General features: G+C 50.7%; 1 protein-coding gene and 1 non-coding gene across 5 annotated transcripts in view; both read left to right on the forward strand.

The window, feature by feature from the left end:
• Positions 1–1,140: 1,140 nt before the first annotated feature.
• The window catches only part of HIP1 (huntingtin interacting protein 1), a 146,409-nt gene continuing 128,305 nt past the window's right edge, over positions 1,141–19,244 (forward strand). The window contains exon 1 of one of the 4 annotated variants that reach the window (XM_036020798.1): positions 1,141–1,346. In XM_036020798.1, coding sequence (XP_035876691.1) covers positions 1,227–1,346 — 120 coding nt within the window. In that variant the 5' untranslated portion in view covers positions 1,141–1,226. The remainder of the gene's footprint in view (positions 1,347–19,244) is intronic. The other 3 variants (XM_028507610.2, XM_028507602.2, XM_036020799.1) reach the window with 3 other exon arrangements.
• On the forward strand, positions 9,381–9,587 carry LOC114514148. Its single transcript, XR_003685921.1, has one exon. It is a non-coding gene; the product is annotated as a small nucleolar RNA SNORA73 family (small nucleolar RNA).

The raw sequence follows: 19,244 nt of genomic DNA on the forward strand, positions 1-19,244 counted from the left end.
TCCTCTGATTCTAATGTATAAAATAAGGTGCTAAACTGCCATTTTCCAGAACATTTCTCAGTCTGCTGAGTTATGGCTTTCCGGCAATTGTTGTCAGTTTCGTTCAAATTAACTCACCAAAAATTCTCTACAGGTTTTGAATGTTTCTTACGTTGACATTTTCAAAAGTTCTTAGTTAACATTTTTTTCTATTTTTAATTTTTTTTAGTTAAAAAATGTTAATGCCCTTCTTTGCTTTGAGCTTCAAAGCTTCGCTCCTAACACCAAAATTTACGGAAAACTCTAACTTTCCGTTAAACATCACGCTTCCCTCTGCCCGTCGGTACCTTGGCTGAAGTCTGAGGATGGCAGTAGTAGCCCAGAGGCAAGGCTAAATAAAGTGTCCACAGAGGTTTCTACCAACGAATACTGTGGCCGGTCCAGATGAGGAAAGGTTTGGAAAGAGGGTGCGGGAGGTTCCAGCTGACCCAGCCCAGCGCTCCCCGGGGCTGCAATCATCACGGAGAAGACTGGCAGGGATTCAGGACGGGGTCAAGATAAGGAAGGAAGCCGCGTGAACTGGCTGGAGACCGCCACCCACAGCGGCCGGCTCTGGCAGATGCCGACCCATCCTGCGGGAGCCGGGCCTGGGGGTAGCGCCTCCCGGGGCTGCAGCCGCCAGGTCGGTCCATCCCGCGCTCTCCGGCCCCCGGCCGAAAGGAAGTAAACAGGGTATTCCAGGCGGGTCAGAAGTCCCCGCGGGAGGGCCGCCTCCCGGCCAGAATGACCCCCACCCACCACGCCGGGACCTCGCAGGGCCCGGGCCGAAGGAGAGAGCGGCTGGCGGGGAAAGGGCACGGACTAGGGCGGGGGAGCGTGGGGGGGCGGGCGGGCGGTGCACCGGCGTCGGGGGCGTGGCGGGAGAGGGCGGGCCAGGGCCTTCCCCGGACCCCGCCCCCGCCGGGGGCGGTGGGACCCAATGATGGACAAGCTTCCGGGCCGGTCACCGCGCGCCGGGCAGTCCGGAGGGCTCGGCGGGCGGGACGCACCGGGGGCTTCGGAGGGACCGGGTGCGGGCAGGGAAGCCTCTGGGTGGGGCGGGGCCTCGGGAGAGTAGCAGCGCTTCCAACCAATGAGAGGCGGCAGCCGTCCCGTTAGCGCCGGATCCCAGCGGGGCGGGCGGGGCGGACGGCGCCGAGGGGATCCCGGCGCGGCCGAGGGCCCCAGACTCGGCTCCGCGAGGCGACATGGACCGGATGGCCAGCTCCATGAAGCAGGTGCCCAACCCGCTGCCCAAAGTGCTGAGCCGGCGCGGCGTCGGCGCGGGGATGGAGGCGGCGGAGCGCGAGAGCTTCGAGCGGACTCAGGTGAGGACCTGGGGACCCCGGGGGCACGCGTGGCTGGGGCATCCCTGAGACGCGGTGTGCCGGAGGGGCTCTGAAGGGAGCAGGGGTCTTGCAGGCCGAGGGTAGGACAGGGCAAGGGGACCGCTAGAGGGGGCATCTCGTGCGCAGGTCTGGGCGACCTGGGAAGGTCGGGGACCCGGGCATCCCAGCTGGCCTGGGAGAGAGGCAGGGCGGCTCCGAGGAGCTAGCGGGATCCGTGCGGCGCGGCTGACGGGAGCGGTCCCGGCGGGATAGCAGGGGCGGTGTCAGGGGGAAGAACTGAAAAGTGACGGAATGGAAGTGCCCCTAGGCAAGGGGAGTGCGTTGGAGAGCCACTTTGGGACGCGAGTGTGGTGGCGAAGAGTGGGGCGCTGGGCTGGGGATGCGAAGGGGTCGGAGCCCTTTCCTCTCCTGTCGATCACTTCTCAGTTGCATCGACACTCCCCCCTCGCCTATTACCCCCTTCCTGGTGCCTCCTGCTTAGCTCACACCACCCCCAGCTGTCGGCCCTCGGAGGCTGGGCCAGAGGGGTTTGAGCGGTGAGAAGGAATGTAGGAAATGCGAAGTGTGGCCCAGCTTGGAAAATAACTGGGGGCTGTAGGAGGGGGCGGCCAGGGCAGGAATGGAGGTGCTTGGCCCGACAGTCCAATGCCGGTAAGATGAGCTAGCTACCCAGTGGTGCCCTGACTTGGGGTCCTGATTTCATCCCCCAAGATGTGCCTGACAGCTAATAGGCAGACTGCCCTATTTGTCCAGCCTGACCAGGGCTGGGGGCCAAAATTCCTCTGTGTCATCAACAAAAAGCCACAATCCATTTTTACCTAGCGTTTTAATGCCTGGTGTATTGATTTGACTGAATTAAGCTGACATGTTCATAATGTTCATCAGCTCGTTTGTATGCAATATCCATTTCAAAGGGTGCAGTACTTTTAATCCCAGTGCCAAAATTGTTTAGGCAGATTGGTTCTTCACTCCTCTCCGAGTGGAACCTTTGAAGATCCAGCTGGGCCTCCACTGCCAGAGGGCTGGTTTCCCTGCTCTGTTCTGCGGCCCCCCCCCCGCCCCCTCCCCCCAAAAAACTTTCAGATAGCAAAGATTGTGAGGACCTGACTAAGTGTTCTATATATGGAATCTTGCAAAGAATAAAGCTTTACACCCCGGGGGACTTCATCCTTTTCCTTTCCCAGCCACCTCTGGCCCCTCACAGGTGTGTCTGGATGATGTAAAGTAGGGCGTGTCCTCTTCCTGAGTCTTCCTACCCCAGGTGGGATGGGAGAGGTGGCCTTTCACTTATGCCTCTCAGGGTCCAGCAGGGTTCAAGGCTTGTTCTCTGGCTTTGTGGACTGGGCTGCTGAAAAGAAGGAAGCTTTCCCTGCCCGTCTGCCTTGGGTGTGAGTGCCTCTACCAGTTGCCTGGTCACATGAGGCTTTTTGCCCCAGGAAACAGTGTCAATATTCTTCTCCTTTTTTTAGATGGAAAAGGAAAATAAATAAGTGTTATTTTATGATACTCCATTCCTTCTAGAGTCTCAAATAAGTAAAAACTGGAGCAATAAAGAAATAAAACTTTGACCCATTAGAGTGATAGAAATTAGGTTTGTGAAAGTTTCCACCTACAACTGACATGTTCCCTCACTATCCAGGGACAGCCCAATGGGGAGAGTCTAGATTATTCTGTGGAACACTTGTAATTGGCTAAATTTGGCCTAGTGTTGGGGGTAGTGGGAAGTGAGGAGGTAGTCTGAAGCAGGAAAAGGGAGTTTTTCTATTGGGGGTAGGAGGGTGAAAAAAAAGAAAACAATCCTAAAACTTCACATTAGTCAATCTGAAAAAATTTGTTTTGTTTAATGACTACCTATCAAGTATATTATGATACATAAAAATAAGTTAGAAAAAAATTTTTAAGTGAGTGAAGAGACTGTGAGAATCAGCCAAGGTATAGTGATAATTGTAACTAATTAGTGTTTGGCACTGTTCTAAGTACTTTATTGTATTATCTTTAAGTTTTACAAGCACCTATTAGGTAGGGTATCAGCCACATTATCCTGGAGGAAATGGAGGCCCAGAGAGGTTAAGTAACCTGCCCAAGGTCACACAGTTGAAAGTTGCCTCTGACTACTGGGCAGAACACTGGCATTGGAGCTAGAAGAGGTCTGAATTTTATGGCTGGGCCTGTGGCTAGGCTGTGTGGCCTGAGGCAAGTTGTCTGTCCTTTCTAAGCCTCTGTTTCTTCATTGTAAAATAAAGACAATACTTGTGGGGATTAATTTAAAGAATATGTGTAAAGGCATTTTGTAAACTGTGGAGCATTATTTCAGTGATTATTGCTATATATAATCTAACTGGGGAGATAAGACATAAGAAAGCAGTGTAAGTAATCGTGCAGGTTGTGATTAACGCTTCAGTAGAGGGACAGAGGTGTTACTAGGTAATGCGGTAATTACCAAGAGCACGCGCATAAAGTACAGGCTGTGTGTGGGGGGTGGGGGGGGTGGGGAGGGATAGCAGCCCTCACCCAGGACCGAACCCCTTTCAGCATGAGTTAGCACTTGCCGGGTGGAGGGGAGAGGATTCCAGGAATGGGAATGGCATCAGGAAACACCTGGAGGTAAGTGTGGATGGCACGGATTGGCAGGGGTGGAGACAGGAGCAGAATTGGCCATTCCTACCTCCTGCCTGCTGTCAACTTTTCTATGGTGCCGTCAGTTAACTGTGAGCTTCCTGAGACAGGACTGTGTCTTGTTTTTGTCTGTGTCCTCAGATGCCCGAGGCTTGTGTCAGTGATGAGCTGGTTGTAGTTGAGCATAGAAAATGACTGGTTATCTCCAACAGAGAAGCCCTGGCCTGGGTGGGTCACTCAGCTGTGGACTGCAGAGGACAACTGAAGTTACTTGATGTGTTTCCCTCTACGTTTTCCTCCTGGTTCAGCCTTGCCTCCTACATTCTCAGTCGGGAACCTGCCCTGTGCCCACCAGAGGGTTCTGACTTCTCTGCCTTCCTTCTGGTCAGGCCAGTGTCCTGGCGGAGCCCTCAGACCATCCTTGTTTCCTCACTTCCGCCAGCTTCTTCCGGGAAGCCTTCCCTCCTCTGTTCTCCTGGCATCATCCTCACAAGGCACACAGTCACTGTTCCTGCCAGAGTGGGGACCCCAGACCCACCTGCCACAGCCCCCATCTCCAACTAGACCCCCGGCGTGTCCTCCGTCCAGTCTATCACAAGTAACCTTCAGGCTCTAGGGAAATGAAAAGTTGGTCTTGCTCTCAAAATAGCTGCTGTAACAGTAACCCCTTGCCTGGAGCACTTTGTGAAACGTGTTTTAGCCATCATTGGGCTCCATGGTGGTTAGGTAAAATCTCCCTCACTTTATGGATGAGAGCTTGGTAACTTACCTCGGGCTAGTGGTTGGTGAATAACAGGGTTGGAACTCAGATGCAGGGTTCCAGGTCTCAGGCCCCCTCCACCACACTGTCCTCACATCGCCAGTTCAGGAGGGTGATTCGAAATGAACTAGATGGGCTGCAACTCACAGACAAACAAAATGCCCTGATTCTATTTACTTAGCTAGAAAGTAGTTTTCTCTATGGTTTGTCTATTCTTTTCAACATCCATTTAGTAAGCGCATACTGTGGAAGGGACGGGGAGATGAGGATGATAAAGGAGACCAGCCCCGAGGAGCTCATGAGTCAGTGGGGGCGGACCAGCCCCGCAGGGTTCCTCTGTGTTGAGGACGGAGGACCTGCAGCCCCAGCCTCACCAGAGTCCTGACCAGAGCAGGACCTACTGAATCTGAGCCTGCATTTCAGCCAGCGTCCCAGTGGTCCTGTGCACACCTAAATTTCAGCAGCTCTGCTCTGTGGCAGGTGAATGCTGGGATCAGAGGGGAGAGGCTGGGGCTCTGGAAACACAGAGGAGCCTTTAGAAAGGAACGGTCTGTTCAGGTGGAGCCCAGCACAGAGTACAGAATCCCAGTGAATCACGTGTTTGGAAGGGCCAGGAGATTTGGGTTCTTCAGAAGAAGAGACAGAAACAAGTATTTATTAAGGGGCTTCTGGGTACTAGAAACATGTTAGGTGATTTCTACCCATTTAATAGCTCGGACTGAGAGAACAAGTGACTTGGCCAAGGTCACACAGTGAGTAAAGAGAAGCCAGGGCTTTAACATCGGACAGCCAAGTCTTCTTCTCCATGTTACATCAGGGTGTTTCTGCCACCTTGTTCACGATCTTCAGCAGACGCTCAGCCTTCGATTCATCAGCCGAGAGGTTTCAGGGTTGGCTGAGAGGGATCAGTGGTTCTCAACCCTGGTGTGTGGGAATGGCTTCTTATGTAAAAGTTACCCGGATCTCCTCCTTGCTCCCTTAGTTGGTATTGAAAATGTAGAAAGGACGCCAACAACTTCCTTCAGGTCCATGGTTTCCTCCCACTCATACTCATCATAATAGCCGACATTACCGCATTTACCGTGTGCAGTTGGTAAATGCCTCACATCAAGGGTGCAAACCCATTTTCACCGGGGGCCACGTCAGCCTCGAGATTGCCTTCAAAGGACCCAATGTAATTTCAACTCCTTAACTATTAAGGAGTAGTTACAGTTATACAGTCCTAAAATTATTTCGGCCCTTTGAAGGCAACCACGAGGCTGATGTGGCCCCCAGTGAAAATGAGCTTGACACCCCTGCCTTACATGAACCACTGCTTTCAATTCTTGCAACAAATTTATGAATTATAATCCCTATTTTATAGATGAGGAAATTGAGGCTTAAGATGGGTTAATAACCAGCTCAGGGTCCTGAAGTAAGTGACAGAGCTGAGACTCGGACCCAGGGAAACCAGTCCCAGAGCCTGGCCGTACACAATTCCCAGCCCTGTGTGTCATTGCCTGACCCGCTCCGGCTGTCTCCCTCCCTCCTCCCACTAACTGTTGGGGTCCCCAAGGCACTGCCCTCACCCCACTTCTCTTTTACCTCCTATCCACTTCCTCTGCCCTCAGCACCATCGGCTGGTATCTAGTCTCACCTCCATGATGCCGCTTCCCCACATCTCCCTCCTGACTTCCTAGCCCGAGTGACCACTTCCTATTGGCCATCTCCCACTGGATGAACCATATGTGGCCCAAACTCCACCCTTCAGCCTCTTCAGTCTCTGAATGCCTGTGTCTGGTCCCCATCATCTCCTTGGCATCAGTTCTGAGTCCTCCCTCCCTCTTGCCCTCACAGCCCCATTCTGCCCATGACACTTCTCTTGTCTCTTTGCTTCTCACTGTTCCTGCTTTTATTACTTGTTGTCTACGTTGTTGTAATCCCAACCGCCCTGCCCCCTAAATAACCTGGTGCCAGATGGCTTGTCTCTAAAGCCCAACATTGCTTTTGTAACTCCCTCTTTTTGAGAATCTTTGATGGCTCCCCAGAGACCCTGCATGATGTGGCACAGCAGGGTCCCCAGTCCCTATCCTTCTCAGGCCTTAACTCACAATTGCCTCCTTCCACTAGACAGCCCCTGAAGTCTAGTTTCCACTAGATCATGTGTTCAAGTGAGCAGGGCCCCTAGCTACTGTATGTCTCTCCATTCACCCGAGCAAGCCCACATCTTGGCTTCCCTTCTAGACTCTAAGCTACTGGGGGCAGCGTCTGGTCCTCAGGGCCTTGCAATGCTGACTGTTTGCCAAACATGTGAGTATGAAACAGTTGGAGGATCTACGGGGAGCCTGGGTACTAACGAAGGCAGGCCCCCTCTTGCAGAGTACTTTTCTTTTGCACATTTTGGAGATTCTCCCTCTTTCTCCTTTGGTTATTCCAGTGATTAATTCTTACTAAGTCTCTGTCCCGTGTGCCCTGCCTGTGCACCCAGCGTGCCAGGGAAGTCCCTGCCCAGTTCCTGAGAGCTGGGCTGGAGAAACCACGTAGGAGAACGCCTACAGAGTCTAGAAACAAAATTTGGGCGGAAGGTCAATTATTTGAATTTCTGTAGAGTTTGGAATACTTTATAAGCATTCCAAAAACATGGCCTTGGCCTTCCCAGGGCATCTTTCTTCTTTAGGTGGGACCTCTCTGAGCTAGAAGATATCACCAGGAAGAGAGACTGACTGGCGCAGTGTCTCGGGCACCTGGGTGTGGTTAATGGCAGTGGCCGTGTGCAGGGGCTGGCGTTTGCGGCGGGGTGTAAGGGATGTTGGGATGAGTGCAGAGGAACGTGAGAACCCTCCCCTGGAGAATATCTGGCTCTGCTACTGAATGTCTTGTTTCAAAATGAGGAGGCTGGAAAAGATTTTGAAGGTCCTTCCAGCTCTCCAATATTTTAGCTTATTTGAGAGCCTCCTGTCAACAGGCTTTCACACCGCGGAATAATGGTGTGCATTTCTTCTGAGCTTTCTCTGCTGGCTTGAAGAGAATGCCCCCTGTGTATGGAATGGGCCCTGGGTCCTGGTGAGGGTACTGGTGATGAGGGGCTCAGGAGAGGATGCTGCTGCACCTCAGGAAGGGTAGGGAGTGGCTGTGTGGCTCAGGAGAGCAGATCCCTAGCACCACTTGGGCACTGAAAGGGTTCCTTGCCCATGAGGCACTGATGAGGACCTATTTATGCTCCCCATCCATTGGCACACTTATCCCATGACCTCGTGGAGGAGACCTGGGTGGGGTGTGGGGCGCAGCCTGGTGCAGTGGGCTGGGGCTAGTGCTTTGTCTGCATGCAGAGGGTTGATGGCCTGGAGAGATGCCCACCTACAAAAGGGAACTTGTCAGCCCCACCTCTTGGCAGAGTGGGAGCTGCTTCCTGTTTTCCTGCCTGGGCAGGCAGGGAGGAGCCCTGTTCCCAGCTGTGGGCTGTACGGTTCAGGGAGAGGGATGGGCAACGAAGGTGTCCTCTGGCTCAGATGTGGGAAGAGAACTGGAATCTAAAAGGTTGCTGCTGTTGCTTCTGCTGTCAGTGCTGTGGGGCAGCTCAGGAAGCTGGTGTGGCCGGTGGCTTCTGATGTAACAACAGCCAACACTGCAGTTATAAAGCACATTTACACACAACCTTTTTTTAGGCACAGCACAACCGTGCAGTAGGTGGTTGGGGTCAGTTTTCATGTGTGGACACTGAGGCTCAGAGAGCTGAAGTGACTCGCCTTAACAGCACTCAGGAAGTGGCTGAGCTGAGGCTTGAACCTGGTGACTCGGATCTCAGACTCTTCCTTTCCGCATGTATCTCCCTTCAAAGCTGAGGTGTGGTCTGGGGCTTTGGGCTGAAGTTCAATTATGTGAATAACTTAGAAAAGGTACAGAGGTTTTTTCCCCCTCAGTCTTTCCCAATTGACTATTGGGACATTTGAAATTCCTCCCAGAAGAGTATTTTTGCAATAATCATCAAAAGGCCTGTATCAGGAATATGTAAAAAACTTATAAGAAAAAAAAAAGGGCAACGAATAGAAAAATAGGCCAGAGGAACTTCACAAAAGAGGATTAACGAATGGCTAATAAACATAGGAAAAGTTGTGCAACTCCACGAGTAATTGGGGAAATGCAAATTAAATTACTGTGAGATCAAGATGGCTGAAATAAAAGTGAAAAATGCCTGACAGTGCCAAGCGTTGACAAGGACTCGAAGCACGCAGACACCGGTGCCCTGTGATGCGGCCATGCACTGGTGCAGCCGGCGTACGGCCCCATCAGTTTTCCAGGCTGTTTCGGAAAACTGCTTTGGAAAACAGTCTGGGATTATCCTAAAATTGAAGATACACACACTCAATAACCCAGCAATTCCACTTCTAGCTATATACTGAATAGAAATGCATACATGTGTACCAAGAAGAATATTCATAATCATATTTTGTAATAGCCCCAGACTAGAAACAATCTAAAAGTCCATTGACAATAGATAAATTGTGACATAGTCTCTCATTGGGACACTTTACCAAAATGAAAATGAATAAAATATAGCTACACTCAGCAACATGCATGAATCTTACCAAAAAAGGCAGCCCAAAAGGACACCTTCTGTATGCTTCCACTGACATCAGGCTTAAAAAACAGGCAGATCTCCCATGTGGATGCCCCACGGGAGGTCACTCTCCCTGGGGCTCTGTCTGGGTGGCAGAAGGCAGCTCAGGGCTCTGGCCCTTGATGAGCGGTCCATTCCCACAGCCCTGGAGAGAAAGCGGGGCCTTGCGTCCGCACCTACGTGTTCCCGCACCTGCTCAGAGTCCTGTGGACAGTGGCAGAGGAGACAAACCACGTAGGAAACATTGAGAAAAAAAAAGAAAAACTAAAAATTAAAAATATTTTTTAAAATAGGCAAAGCTAAACCAGTGCTAAGGGGTGCTCCTTAGATGGGAAAACCGTAAAGAAGAGAGGGAACGGTCATCATGCCACTCCAGGTGCAGGACTGACTCTGCTTGCGGGGAGGTGAGTGAGTGGAGTGTGCACAAAGGGAGCTTGGAGGTGCGGCCACCAGCCTGTTTATTGGCCCAGGTGGTTATGAAAACTTATTAGCTGTACATTTTTGTTTTGTGTAGTTATTTCACAGTACAAAAGGTTGAAAACAACAACAATAACAACCTCTTCCTAGTGAATAGAAGATGGTGTTTGAGGAGGCTAAGGACCTGCCACGTATGCATTTGAGGTCTCTTTCGAATGCAGCCTTCCTGTGAAAGCATTTCTGACGCTGCCCTAGAACTGGAAAGCCTCTGATGTATGAATCATGCATACACAAGCACCTTCCGAGCACTGCCGTAACATGTAGCCAGGAAGTGGAGACCTGTCATTAACCCACACTTACCGTGTTACCCTCGCTTCCATTAATTCGTCTTCCTGCCTTAGTGGCAGATGGGCTCTGAGTTCCTCACTCAGCGTTTAGCCAGCTTCCCCGCATCTAGCAGAGGGCTTTACATCAGCTAAGCCTCAGGGTGCCTGTGAAATACAAAATCAATTAGGTGGTAAAAAGTTCTCAAAGGAGAGAATGTGAGAAGAAAGTGTGTCTCCGGGCTCAAAAGAAGTACATTTGAATAAGACTAAAGACCTCATGGTGGACTTTTGGAACACAACCTGAAGTTTTAGTTCATGTTGCAAAGATTTGGATCAAGTCATGCATAAGGAAGCTAGGATAAGCCACCCTGACCGTCTTGGAGCTTGGGGAATGTCACCGGGGAGTGTGGCAAAAACGCCAACCCTCTAATGATAGTTCTTCCAGGTCTTTGGCTGTGTGGTGTGTGGAGCCAGCCCACAGTGCAGCTGCTCTGTGTGTTATGTCTTACTCCCCTGCCATACACTCCCTCTCCCATTTTGGCTGGAAGCAGTTGCCTTCTCTGTTTGGTCTTCCTTGGATGTTTCTTGACTGATGCCATATTCTTCCCTCCCATTTTCTGTAATACTTCAGAAAGCACAGGTATGAGCTGTGTGGTTTTTTCTCTGAGCAACGTCCAGGGTAGCTGCCCCTAGAGTAACAGGGCTCGGTCCAGGGCTCCGCGTCTCTGGGCTCGGCACTTGGTAGGCATCCACAAAATCTATGTTGAGTGCCTCGTTCATCTTATAACCTTGGGTTCCTGGCACAGTGTCTGCCCTTGAATGACTGTTGTTAAGGGTATGGGGAATGAAGGATAAAGTATTTTGAATTAAGAACTGAATGAGCATCACCCATTTTTGGTCCCAGCTGGGAACCATGACCTAACTGTGAATATGGGTTCTCCTGGGCACATTGGGAGCCACCAGAGGGATGCTAACGGGACCAGCTCTCTGATGTAACGTGGGTGGTTCTCTGCGGACTTCCTCTTGAATGTCAGCTCCCTGACTCATGCTGGGAAGTGACTTGAGATCTTCTGTTTCCTTTGAGATCCTTAATGTAAGCTGGGACTCCTCCCTGTACAGTCTAGGTCCATTCTTGCTGATAGGAAAAACCCAACACACTTAAACCTGAACTCCGTCTCTTGCCACAAACTTGACTGTTCTCCTTTGTTCTCAAATTTTGAGAATTTCACTTTATAAACCATCCCTAGCCATTCCAGCTGAAATTCTCTCAGTCATCCCTGATGCCCGTCTAGTCTGCACCCCTGCAGCTTGTCACAGATGCCTGGTGTTACGTCTCCCTGATTGCTCTGCATCTCACTCCCACTTCACCCGCCGCGGCCTGTGCCTCCTTTCGGCCCTTCATCTCCAGCCTGAACTGTTTACGACACAGCCCTGCCGGCCTTCCTTCCCTCCAGTCTCTACCCTCTTGCGATCTACCCTCCCCTTGGCCATCTGAATTCTGTTTTAAAAGGCGTAACTGCTTGTATGATTTCATGTTTTAAAAACCTCTCTTTGTTATGCATCACTCCTAGCTGAAACCCAAGCCTGTTGGCATGACACAGAGCCAGCTTCGACGTCCTGCTGCTCTCCTCCTCTGCAGCCCAGCCTCACCCAGCCCTCGGCATTCTCCCAGCACAGGCCCGTTCCACTCCTTTGTGTTTTTCCAGGTAGCGCCATTCTTTTCTGCCTGGAATGCCTCTTCCACTCTATTCGCCTGCCAAACTCTTCTTCATTGTTTATTATTATTATTATTATAGATTTTATTTTATTTCTAGAGAGAGGGGAAGGGAGGGAGAAAGAGAGGGAGAGAAACATTGATCAGCTGCCTCCCACACACACCCCAACCAGGGACCAGCCTGCAACCCTAGCATGTGCCCTGACTAGGAATCGAACCGGCAACCTTTCACTTTGTGGGATGATGCCCAAGTAGCTGAGCCACACCGGCCCTTTAAAGCAGAGAACCCTTCTCTGGCTGCAAGCAGAAGAAAGATGTGGCAGAGAGAATGCAGGTGTGAGGAGGAGTCAATGTGCCTTTGCTGGCTCTGAGACGCAGGGCCTTGTGTGCAAGGACTAGAGGTAGACCGCTAGGAGCTCACAGGTGGCCCCTGGCTGACAGCCAGCAAGGGTACAGGACCTCGGGTTTCTGGCCACAAGGAATTAGACTATACCAACAACTGGAATGACCCCAGAAGGGAATTTTCCCTGCACTTCCAGCAGGGAATGCAGCCCTGCTGACACCTGGATTTTAGCCAGTGAGATGGAGTTGCCCTTCTGACCTACCAAACTGTTAGATGAAACGTGGGCATTGTTTTAAGCTGTTAAATTTGTGGTAATTTGTTACAGCAGCAGTTACACCTATTCTGGGATGATAACAGGTAACTTACACCCTGGGGCAAGAGGCCTAGCGGAGCCCTGCCTCCCCTCACGGATGGGCCACCCTCCCTCACCCGGAGGGACACTTGCTCCTTCATCTGTGCTCCTTGTGGTCGTGGACAGAACCTTGGACTTCCACGCTTGGCACTTTTTCACAGAAGTTTGATCCTGGAAAAACAGTTCAGCAGCCTATTCAAAACATTCTTTCCTGCCGGGCCATGGAGTTCTTTCGTGCAGTTCCAAGTTTAAGGATCACAGATATAATCACTTAACCTTAAAAAAAATTTTTTTGGTGGAGTCCTGTGCTACTCAAAAAGGCGGGTGGGGAATCCCCATGTTACTGTAGGATCAGGATGGTCTCTGCTGGAGAGCTGACTTGAGTCAGGAAGCAGAGGTGACGATCCATGATGGGCTTTCCCCCAGCGTGGGCCTGCTGTGTCCTGATGCTTACAGAGGTCCTGGTGGTCTGGAACGGCCCCGTGTTCCTGGGCTCCGCTGCGGAGCAGCCAGGAGCTCCTGGAGCGCTGGGTTAAGAATTGGAAGCCTTGTTTCTGGCAGTGGTTTTCCTTTCTGCCATGGCCTGTACCTGCTATAGGTGTTCAGTCAGCGTCTGTGAAATGAGGGGATCGGGCGAGGCTGCCCCAAAGGCTTGGAGGGTTGGCGATTCTGGGTCAGTGCAGTCACTGGGGTAGCAGCCCTGTCGAGGCTGGCTGCCTCTTGACAACACCTGGCCCTTGTTGTTCCAGCTCTGCTGTCCTGATTCCCGGCTTTCCTGCCCCCAAGAGACCTTTCCTTCTGGCTGCAACTAGTTGTTATGGGGGACTTCTGTGTTGGCCAGATGGACCTGTGTCCCCCTAAAGAACTGGCCTCTCAGGGTCACTCACTCAGAAAACTCACAGTGCAGTTGGCCACCTCTGCCCGGGCACCGGCTGCTGCCTTCTGCTCAGGACTGTGCAGTGCTCAGGACAGACTGCGTGCCGAGCACCTCTGCGACAGTCTTCTCATCCTGTGGTAGCCTCCCAGTGTTAGCCTGTTAGGCCTCGGTTGTACCATGTAAAAAGTACCATTTTCAGAAAAATTCTTTGACACTACATCAGAGGCACATGGGATGTCTATAATGATGCCGTTGCAGCAAACCTGCGCCCCGACCTACTAAATCTGTTGGACTTAGAGAACACTTGGGTTTCCGCATTCTGCACCACTCCCTGCTGTCTTCTACCACCAGCCCGCTTCATGCATGGCCCTCAGCTCCCTGGTTCCTGGCATGGTCTGAGGGGTGACCTCTGATTTAGTCCAGTTTCCCAGAAGAAAGGGAGGATTAGAAAAGAAAAATAACTTGCCCAGGGTCCACACTGCACGTCATTGCCTAGATCTGAGGCCAAGCCAGGCTCGTGTCTGGGCCCGGGTTGTGCCCCGAGACTGTAGAGGTGACGAGCGTGGGCTGTGGAGCCAGCCGGTTTACCTGCTGTGGGTCCCAGGCTGACTGCTCGCCAGAGATGCTGGTGACCACGTATGACTCTGAGTCAATGTAGTAAACAAACACACCTAGCTCATAGGGTTGATGAAAGGATTGTGACATAATACATGAAAAATGCCCAATACATTGTCTTCTGTGTAGCAAGTCCTCAGAAATATCACTGTTATTCTGACGAGTTGTTAGTAACATCGAAGTTTAGGGGCAAGTGCGCTATTTGGCACAGAATAGGTCTCCTGGTTTATCTGCGCCTGATGAGGCCTGAGTTGAGGGTTGTCTAGACCAGGGCACACACTGGGGTTCCAGGTGCACTGAGGGCAGAGTGCAGAACCACAGGAAGAATCACCGGGAGATCTGGGGATGCGTTTTTCTGGACCGAGACCCGGACACACTGGCCTGCCTTTGCGCAGGGCCAGGGCTACCCCAGGGGCCCAGAGAAATCTGGATTTCTGGTTCTGTGGCACAGGGCTGGCTCAGAGATGACAGCTGAGATGATAGGGCATGCAGAGAGACTTGTCTGATCTGGAAAGACAGAAGCTGAAGCAGGGGTGCAGGTGGGACGGAGGGACACCGGCCCTGCGTCAGAATTCCAGGGTTTGGGCCGTGGCACCGCCCATGGCTGGTTGTATGATTTTATTTTCATTAAAGGTTTACCTGTTACAGGGCTCAGATAGTTACACGGGCTTGTCACCAATTCCAGCCAGTCTCCTGGCCCAGCTGTTTCTCCTTTCCCCAGCATTTCCTGCTTCCCAGAAACACCTGTTTCATTTCTTTAAACTGTTTTCATTATAGCCCTTATTATGAGCCTGCCAGTTATGGAAGATAAATATCTTGCTTACTTCACATGTGTGCCCTTCCCACCCCTGTGGCAAACACGTTTCCTCTCCTGTCCCCAGAACTGTACCTCGGTGTTCAGGGTCAACGCGATCATGATTGACCCTGGAAACACGAGGGGCAGCTGAGCCCCTAGCCGTACTTTGCTGTCTTCTCCTTCCCTGTATACATTTTCATTAGTGCTGGAGTAACTCATTGTTTTTGTTTGCTCAGGTTTCTGTGTACTTAGTATTTGCCCACAACTCTCCCTGCAGTGAGAAAATCACTGCAGAACGCAGGCGTCCACTAATTTTATCGCCTTAGGGTCACGTGAGAAAGCCCACAGGCACAGGGGTGGAGGGGGCTGTGTGAGACGACAGGAACCGCGAAGATGACGTCGCTGTCTGGAGCTTTCCTCCCAAACCTCCCAACTGGGAAGGAATGACCGGGATAGGGCAGGTGAAAGGGTGCTCCCTGGTGCCCGGCGGGGAGTAAGGCGCATCCAGCCTGAGCGTGGAATAGGCCAAACATGTTGATAGGGCCACGAGGAATTACAAGATTTAGCTCTAACGCATTATGAAGGAGAGTCTGAATGATTAAGAGTGTCCTGATGTCATAAAGAATGATCTGGACCTCTCGCAGACCCTTTTTGCGGGCCTCCTTAGAGGCAGAACTCAGGCTCATTGGACCGGATTGATCTGACGGCATTCATGATATTTTATGGAAAGAGGAAGTACTTCCTCCGGCGCCTAGAAAGGAAGTATGTAACTGTGTCAGAGTGACGGTGGTGACGGTGCGGTCATCTTCCCGCCTTGCTCCGGGGACAGCTCAGGGCCCTGGAGTTTTGAATATTTATTTATTTTCATTTATTTTGAGTGCCAGTTAAATATGTTTACAACATGTTTTGTCACGGGAAATGGGAAATAAAAACCAGTGGATGGGAGAGAGTGTTAAATGCGTGGTGTCACGTCCCAGCTGTGGACTCACTGCCTGAGGCCTCAGAGTGAGGGGCAGGCCTGGGTGGTGGCCAGCTGTGAGGTCCTCTAAGCCTCGGTTTGCTCGTTTGCAAATTGTTTTAGGTAATAGTACAGGCCCACAATCCCTAATCTGCTATTCTGAAATCCCAAAGCTCTGAAAACCTGAAGTTCTTTTCAGATTTGGTGCCCTACCTGCACTTGCCTGGTGCTATTGTGGTTTTTGTTATATGTCCATCTTAGAGTGGATGGTCATATAATATGCTGCAACGGTGTTACTATGTTTGATTAGAGGGTGATGCCTAGACCCCCAGATTCTAAATCCCAAATACACTGGCCCCAGGAGTTTATAATAAGGGATTGCGTCCCCGTGGTATCTACTTCATTGTGTTTTTGGAAAGATTTGAATGAGATACCTTATGTATACAAGATGCAGCACTCTGCCAGGGAAATAGTAGGTGCTCAGTAAATATTAACTGTTATCCTTATTGTTCACTCACTGATTTTAGAATCACGCTTGTAGGACTAGGAATAGTTAGATTAGTTATACAAGTCCAACTTCCTATGTTTAGTTAAAGTCGTATGAAGTATTTTAAACTAGGAAGAATTGAAGTAACAGTTTGGGGGTGGAACAGAGAGATCCAAAGATGTAACTGAGTTCAAATCCTATCTCTGCTACTTACTACCTCTGTGACCTTGGGCAAATGCCTTGATTCTTTGCCTCAGTTTCCCCATCTGTGTAATGGGGGATAACAGAATTGCCTCGTGGGGCTGCCCTGAGGACCCAGAGAAACTCATGAAGGCCGTGTATAAAAACAAATGGCCCGGGCCGTGATACAATGAGCCAGGCGTGTTACCTCTGTGGTTCTCTTGCCCAAATTGCACACTTTGAATTTAATGACAATAAAATACACCAACCCAAGTGGAGGGATGTTCAACAAAATAATTGACCAGTGCTCCTCAAAAATGTCAAGGTCATGAACGACCAGGAAAGGCAAGGAGCTGTCACAGAGGGGGGGTGGGGGTGGGGAGGGGACAGGACAGACTGCGCGTGGGGGCGGGCTGAGGAGATGTGACAACCAGCACACAGTGGGGATCCTGAACTGGATGCTGGAATGGAAAGAGAGCAACAGTGGAAAAACTTGAGAAATCCTGACTGATTCTGTGCTATAGCTAATAGTATTGTACAGGGTTAAAGTCTTAGTTTTGATGACTTTCCTATTGTATAAAATGTTAGTTAATATAAATGGAAGTTGGGCAAAGATGTACAGGAACTCTGTACTGTTTTTGAAATTTTTCTGAAAGTCTAAAATTATCTCCAATTAGAATGCTGAGAAAAGAGAATGGCATGTTGCTTGGCAGACCTTAGTCAGGGCTAAGTACATGTGCGTTCCTGTGCTCCCTTGGGTCATCCTGGGGACACTGGGGACCCCCACACACAGAGGGGCAGGGCAGCAGCTCTGAAGAGGGAGAACCTGACCAGTCCAGGCTGCATCAGAGCAGGGAGAGCCTGGTGCCCGTTCCAAAGAGCTACTGGTCTGTGTGGCTGGCACAGCGCAGCCCAGCAGACACACTCTGGCAGCCTCGCCTGTTGCCAGGGCTTAGGGCTTCGAGTTCAGCACTTCCCAGCCAGGCAGTCGTAGCTCCTACTCCACTTGTGTTTGTTATTGTGTGTGGACCTTGGGAAAGGTGCTCATCTGTAGTATGGGATAATGTACTGGCATCTGGGCTCAATGAGTGGGTTGAATGAGAGGGTCCAGAGCAGTAGCCAGTGCTGACTATTGCCGCCCCCCTCCCCCACCCCTGGCCTTCCTGAATGGCCCCAGCGGAAGCATCCTCTACCTTCCAGGTTTTCCCTACAGCACCCGCTCCCTATCCCTCCAAGGGCCCTTTCTAGGGAAGACCTTCCAGTCCCATGATTTGTGTTTCTTGTTTGTCCGTGACCTAGAGCTCCTAAAGACCACAGGGCTTTGCCTGTAGGGAAATGTGCAGATGTGGTGAGTGAGTGGCTGAGTGAAGGAATGAATGAGTGATGAGGGAGTAGAGTGAGCGGGTGAGTAAATGAATGAATGAGTGAATGAGTGAATGAATGAATGAATAAATAAATGGTGCCTTTCTGAAGGAGGGCCATGCACCACATATGATTATTGGCTCAAATAGTTGTCCCCTGTCAATCTGTTCTCCAGGATGACATTGAAAGTGCTCAGACCAGACACACTTTTTTGTTATGATTTTTCTCCCCTTATTTTGGGCGTTAGTCACCTACCCAGAAACAGCAGTTAACTCCTTTTCTTACAGTGTTTGAACACCACAAGCTTTCAAGTTGTTTGTCAGTGCTTCAGAGTTCTCTGGGCCTCTCTCCTAGTAGTTGAGAACTTTTTACCACAGGAAATCAGGCTCATTTTAAGGGCCAAATAGTCACTAAATATAGCCTCCCGGCAGAGATATTTAAAGAGCTGTGTTGGTGATGTTATGTCTGAACAGAGAAGAGGAAGAAAATACTTTTTTTTTTTCTGGAAAGAAGAGCAAAGTTTCACCAGATTTTCTGTGGGTTCGCAGGGAGCAGAGCAGTGGTGTCAGTGTCTTCATGACGGAATCACCACAGCTCGGGGCTTGGGTTTAAGTTTCCTTTGCCAGGGAGTCACTTCTTGATACTTCTCTTCCTGTCTCTATTAAAAAATGCCTCCCGCCCTGGAGAGTGACCTCGGACGAGCGTGCCCTCCCTGAGAAGGCCAGAAGAGCTGTGCTCAGGAACGTGTCAGCCAGAGCTGCTCCCCCGACCCCTCCACCCCCGCAGCCCCAGAGCAGCAGCAGCGGCTGCGTGGGGGAGCCACTGCACACCATTCTCTCCCACGTGCTGGTTGGCAGGCAGCCGGCGATGCAGGTGGACAGGAGCAGGATGGGGCCCCCAGATTTTTACTGGTGTAATGTGCTGCAGAGGCTGGGAAACAGTTCGCCCCAGAGAGAAGTCCAGCCCGAAATTCCACTCATGCCGGTCACAGTGGTGTAGATTGGGTGGGGGGACTTTCAAGGGGGGGGGGGCATTGGCTTTCTACCTACCCTCTTCCTCTGGCTCGCACTTTGGGCACATCGAGTGGTCAAGAGAATGTCAAGAGGGTATAAAACTTTGGGGATAATATTTTTGTTTCTCAAATGTTCCTTCTAGAATATAAGCAGGACTCTTTTAGGAGTTCTGAACTTTCTCTGGGGCTGAACTGACATCTCTTTGGGAGAGGAACTTAGTAGCTCTTTCTGCAAGAAGCCCTGTGTAGTGAATTCTCTTAGTCTAAACATGCCTAAAGGTGTCTACATTTCACCCTCTTTTTTTCTGTTATAGCCAAGATTTTATTGGTACTTGTTTGGTCCTCAGCATACAAACAGGATGAGTTAATGCTGGTATTAAAAATCCTATACAATGTAGCTGCAACGTTTTGCTAAAGAGTTACTCAATGGTTATTCCAGCACACTATTTGGAGACAATTTATCCA

Source organism: Phyllostomus discolor, chromosome 3 (genome assembly GCF_004126475.2).
Source record: "Phyllostomus discolor isolate MPI-MPIP mPhyDis1 chromosome 3, mPhyDis1.pri.v3, whole genome shotgun sequence".
Classification (NCBI taxonomy): Eukaryota; Metazoa; Chordata; class Mammalia; order Chiroptera; family Phyllostomidae; genus Phyllostomus; species Phyllostomus discolor.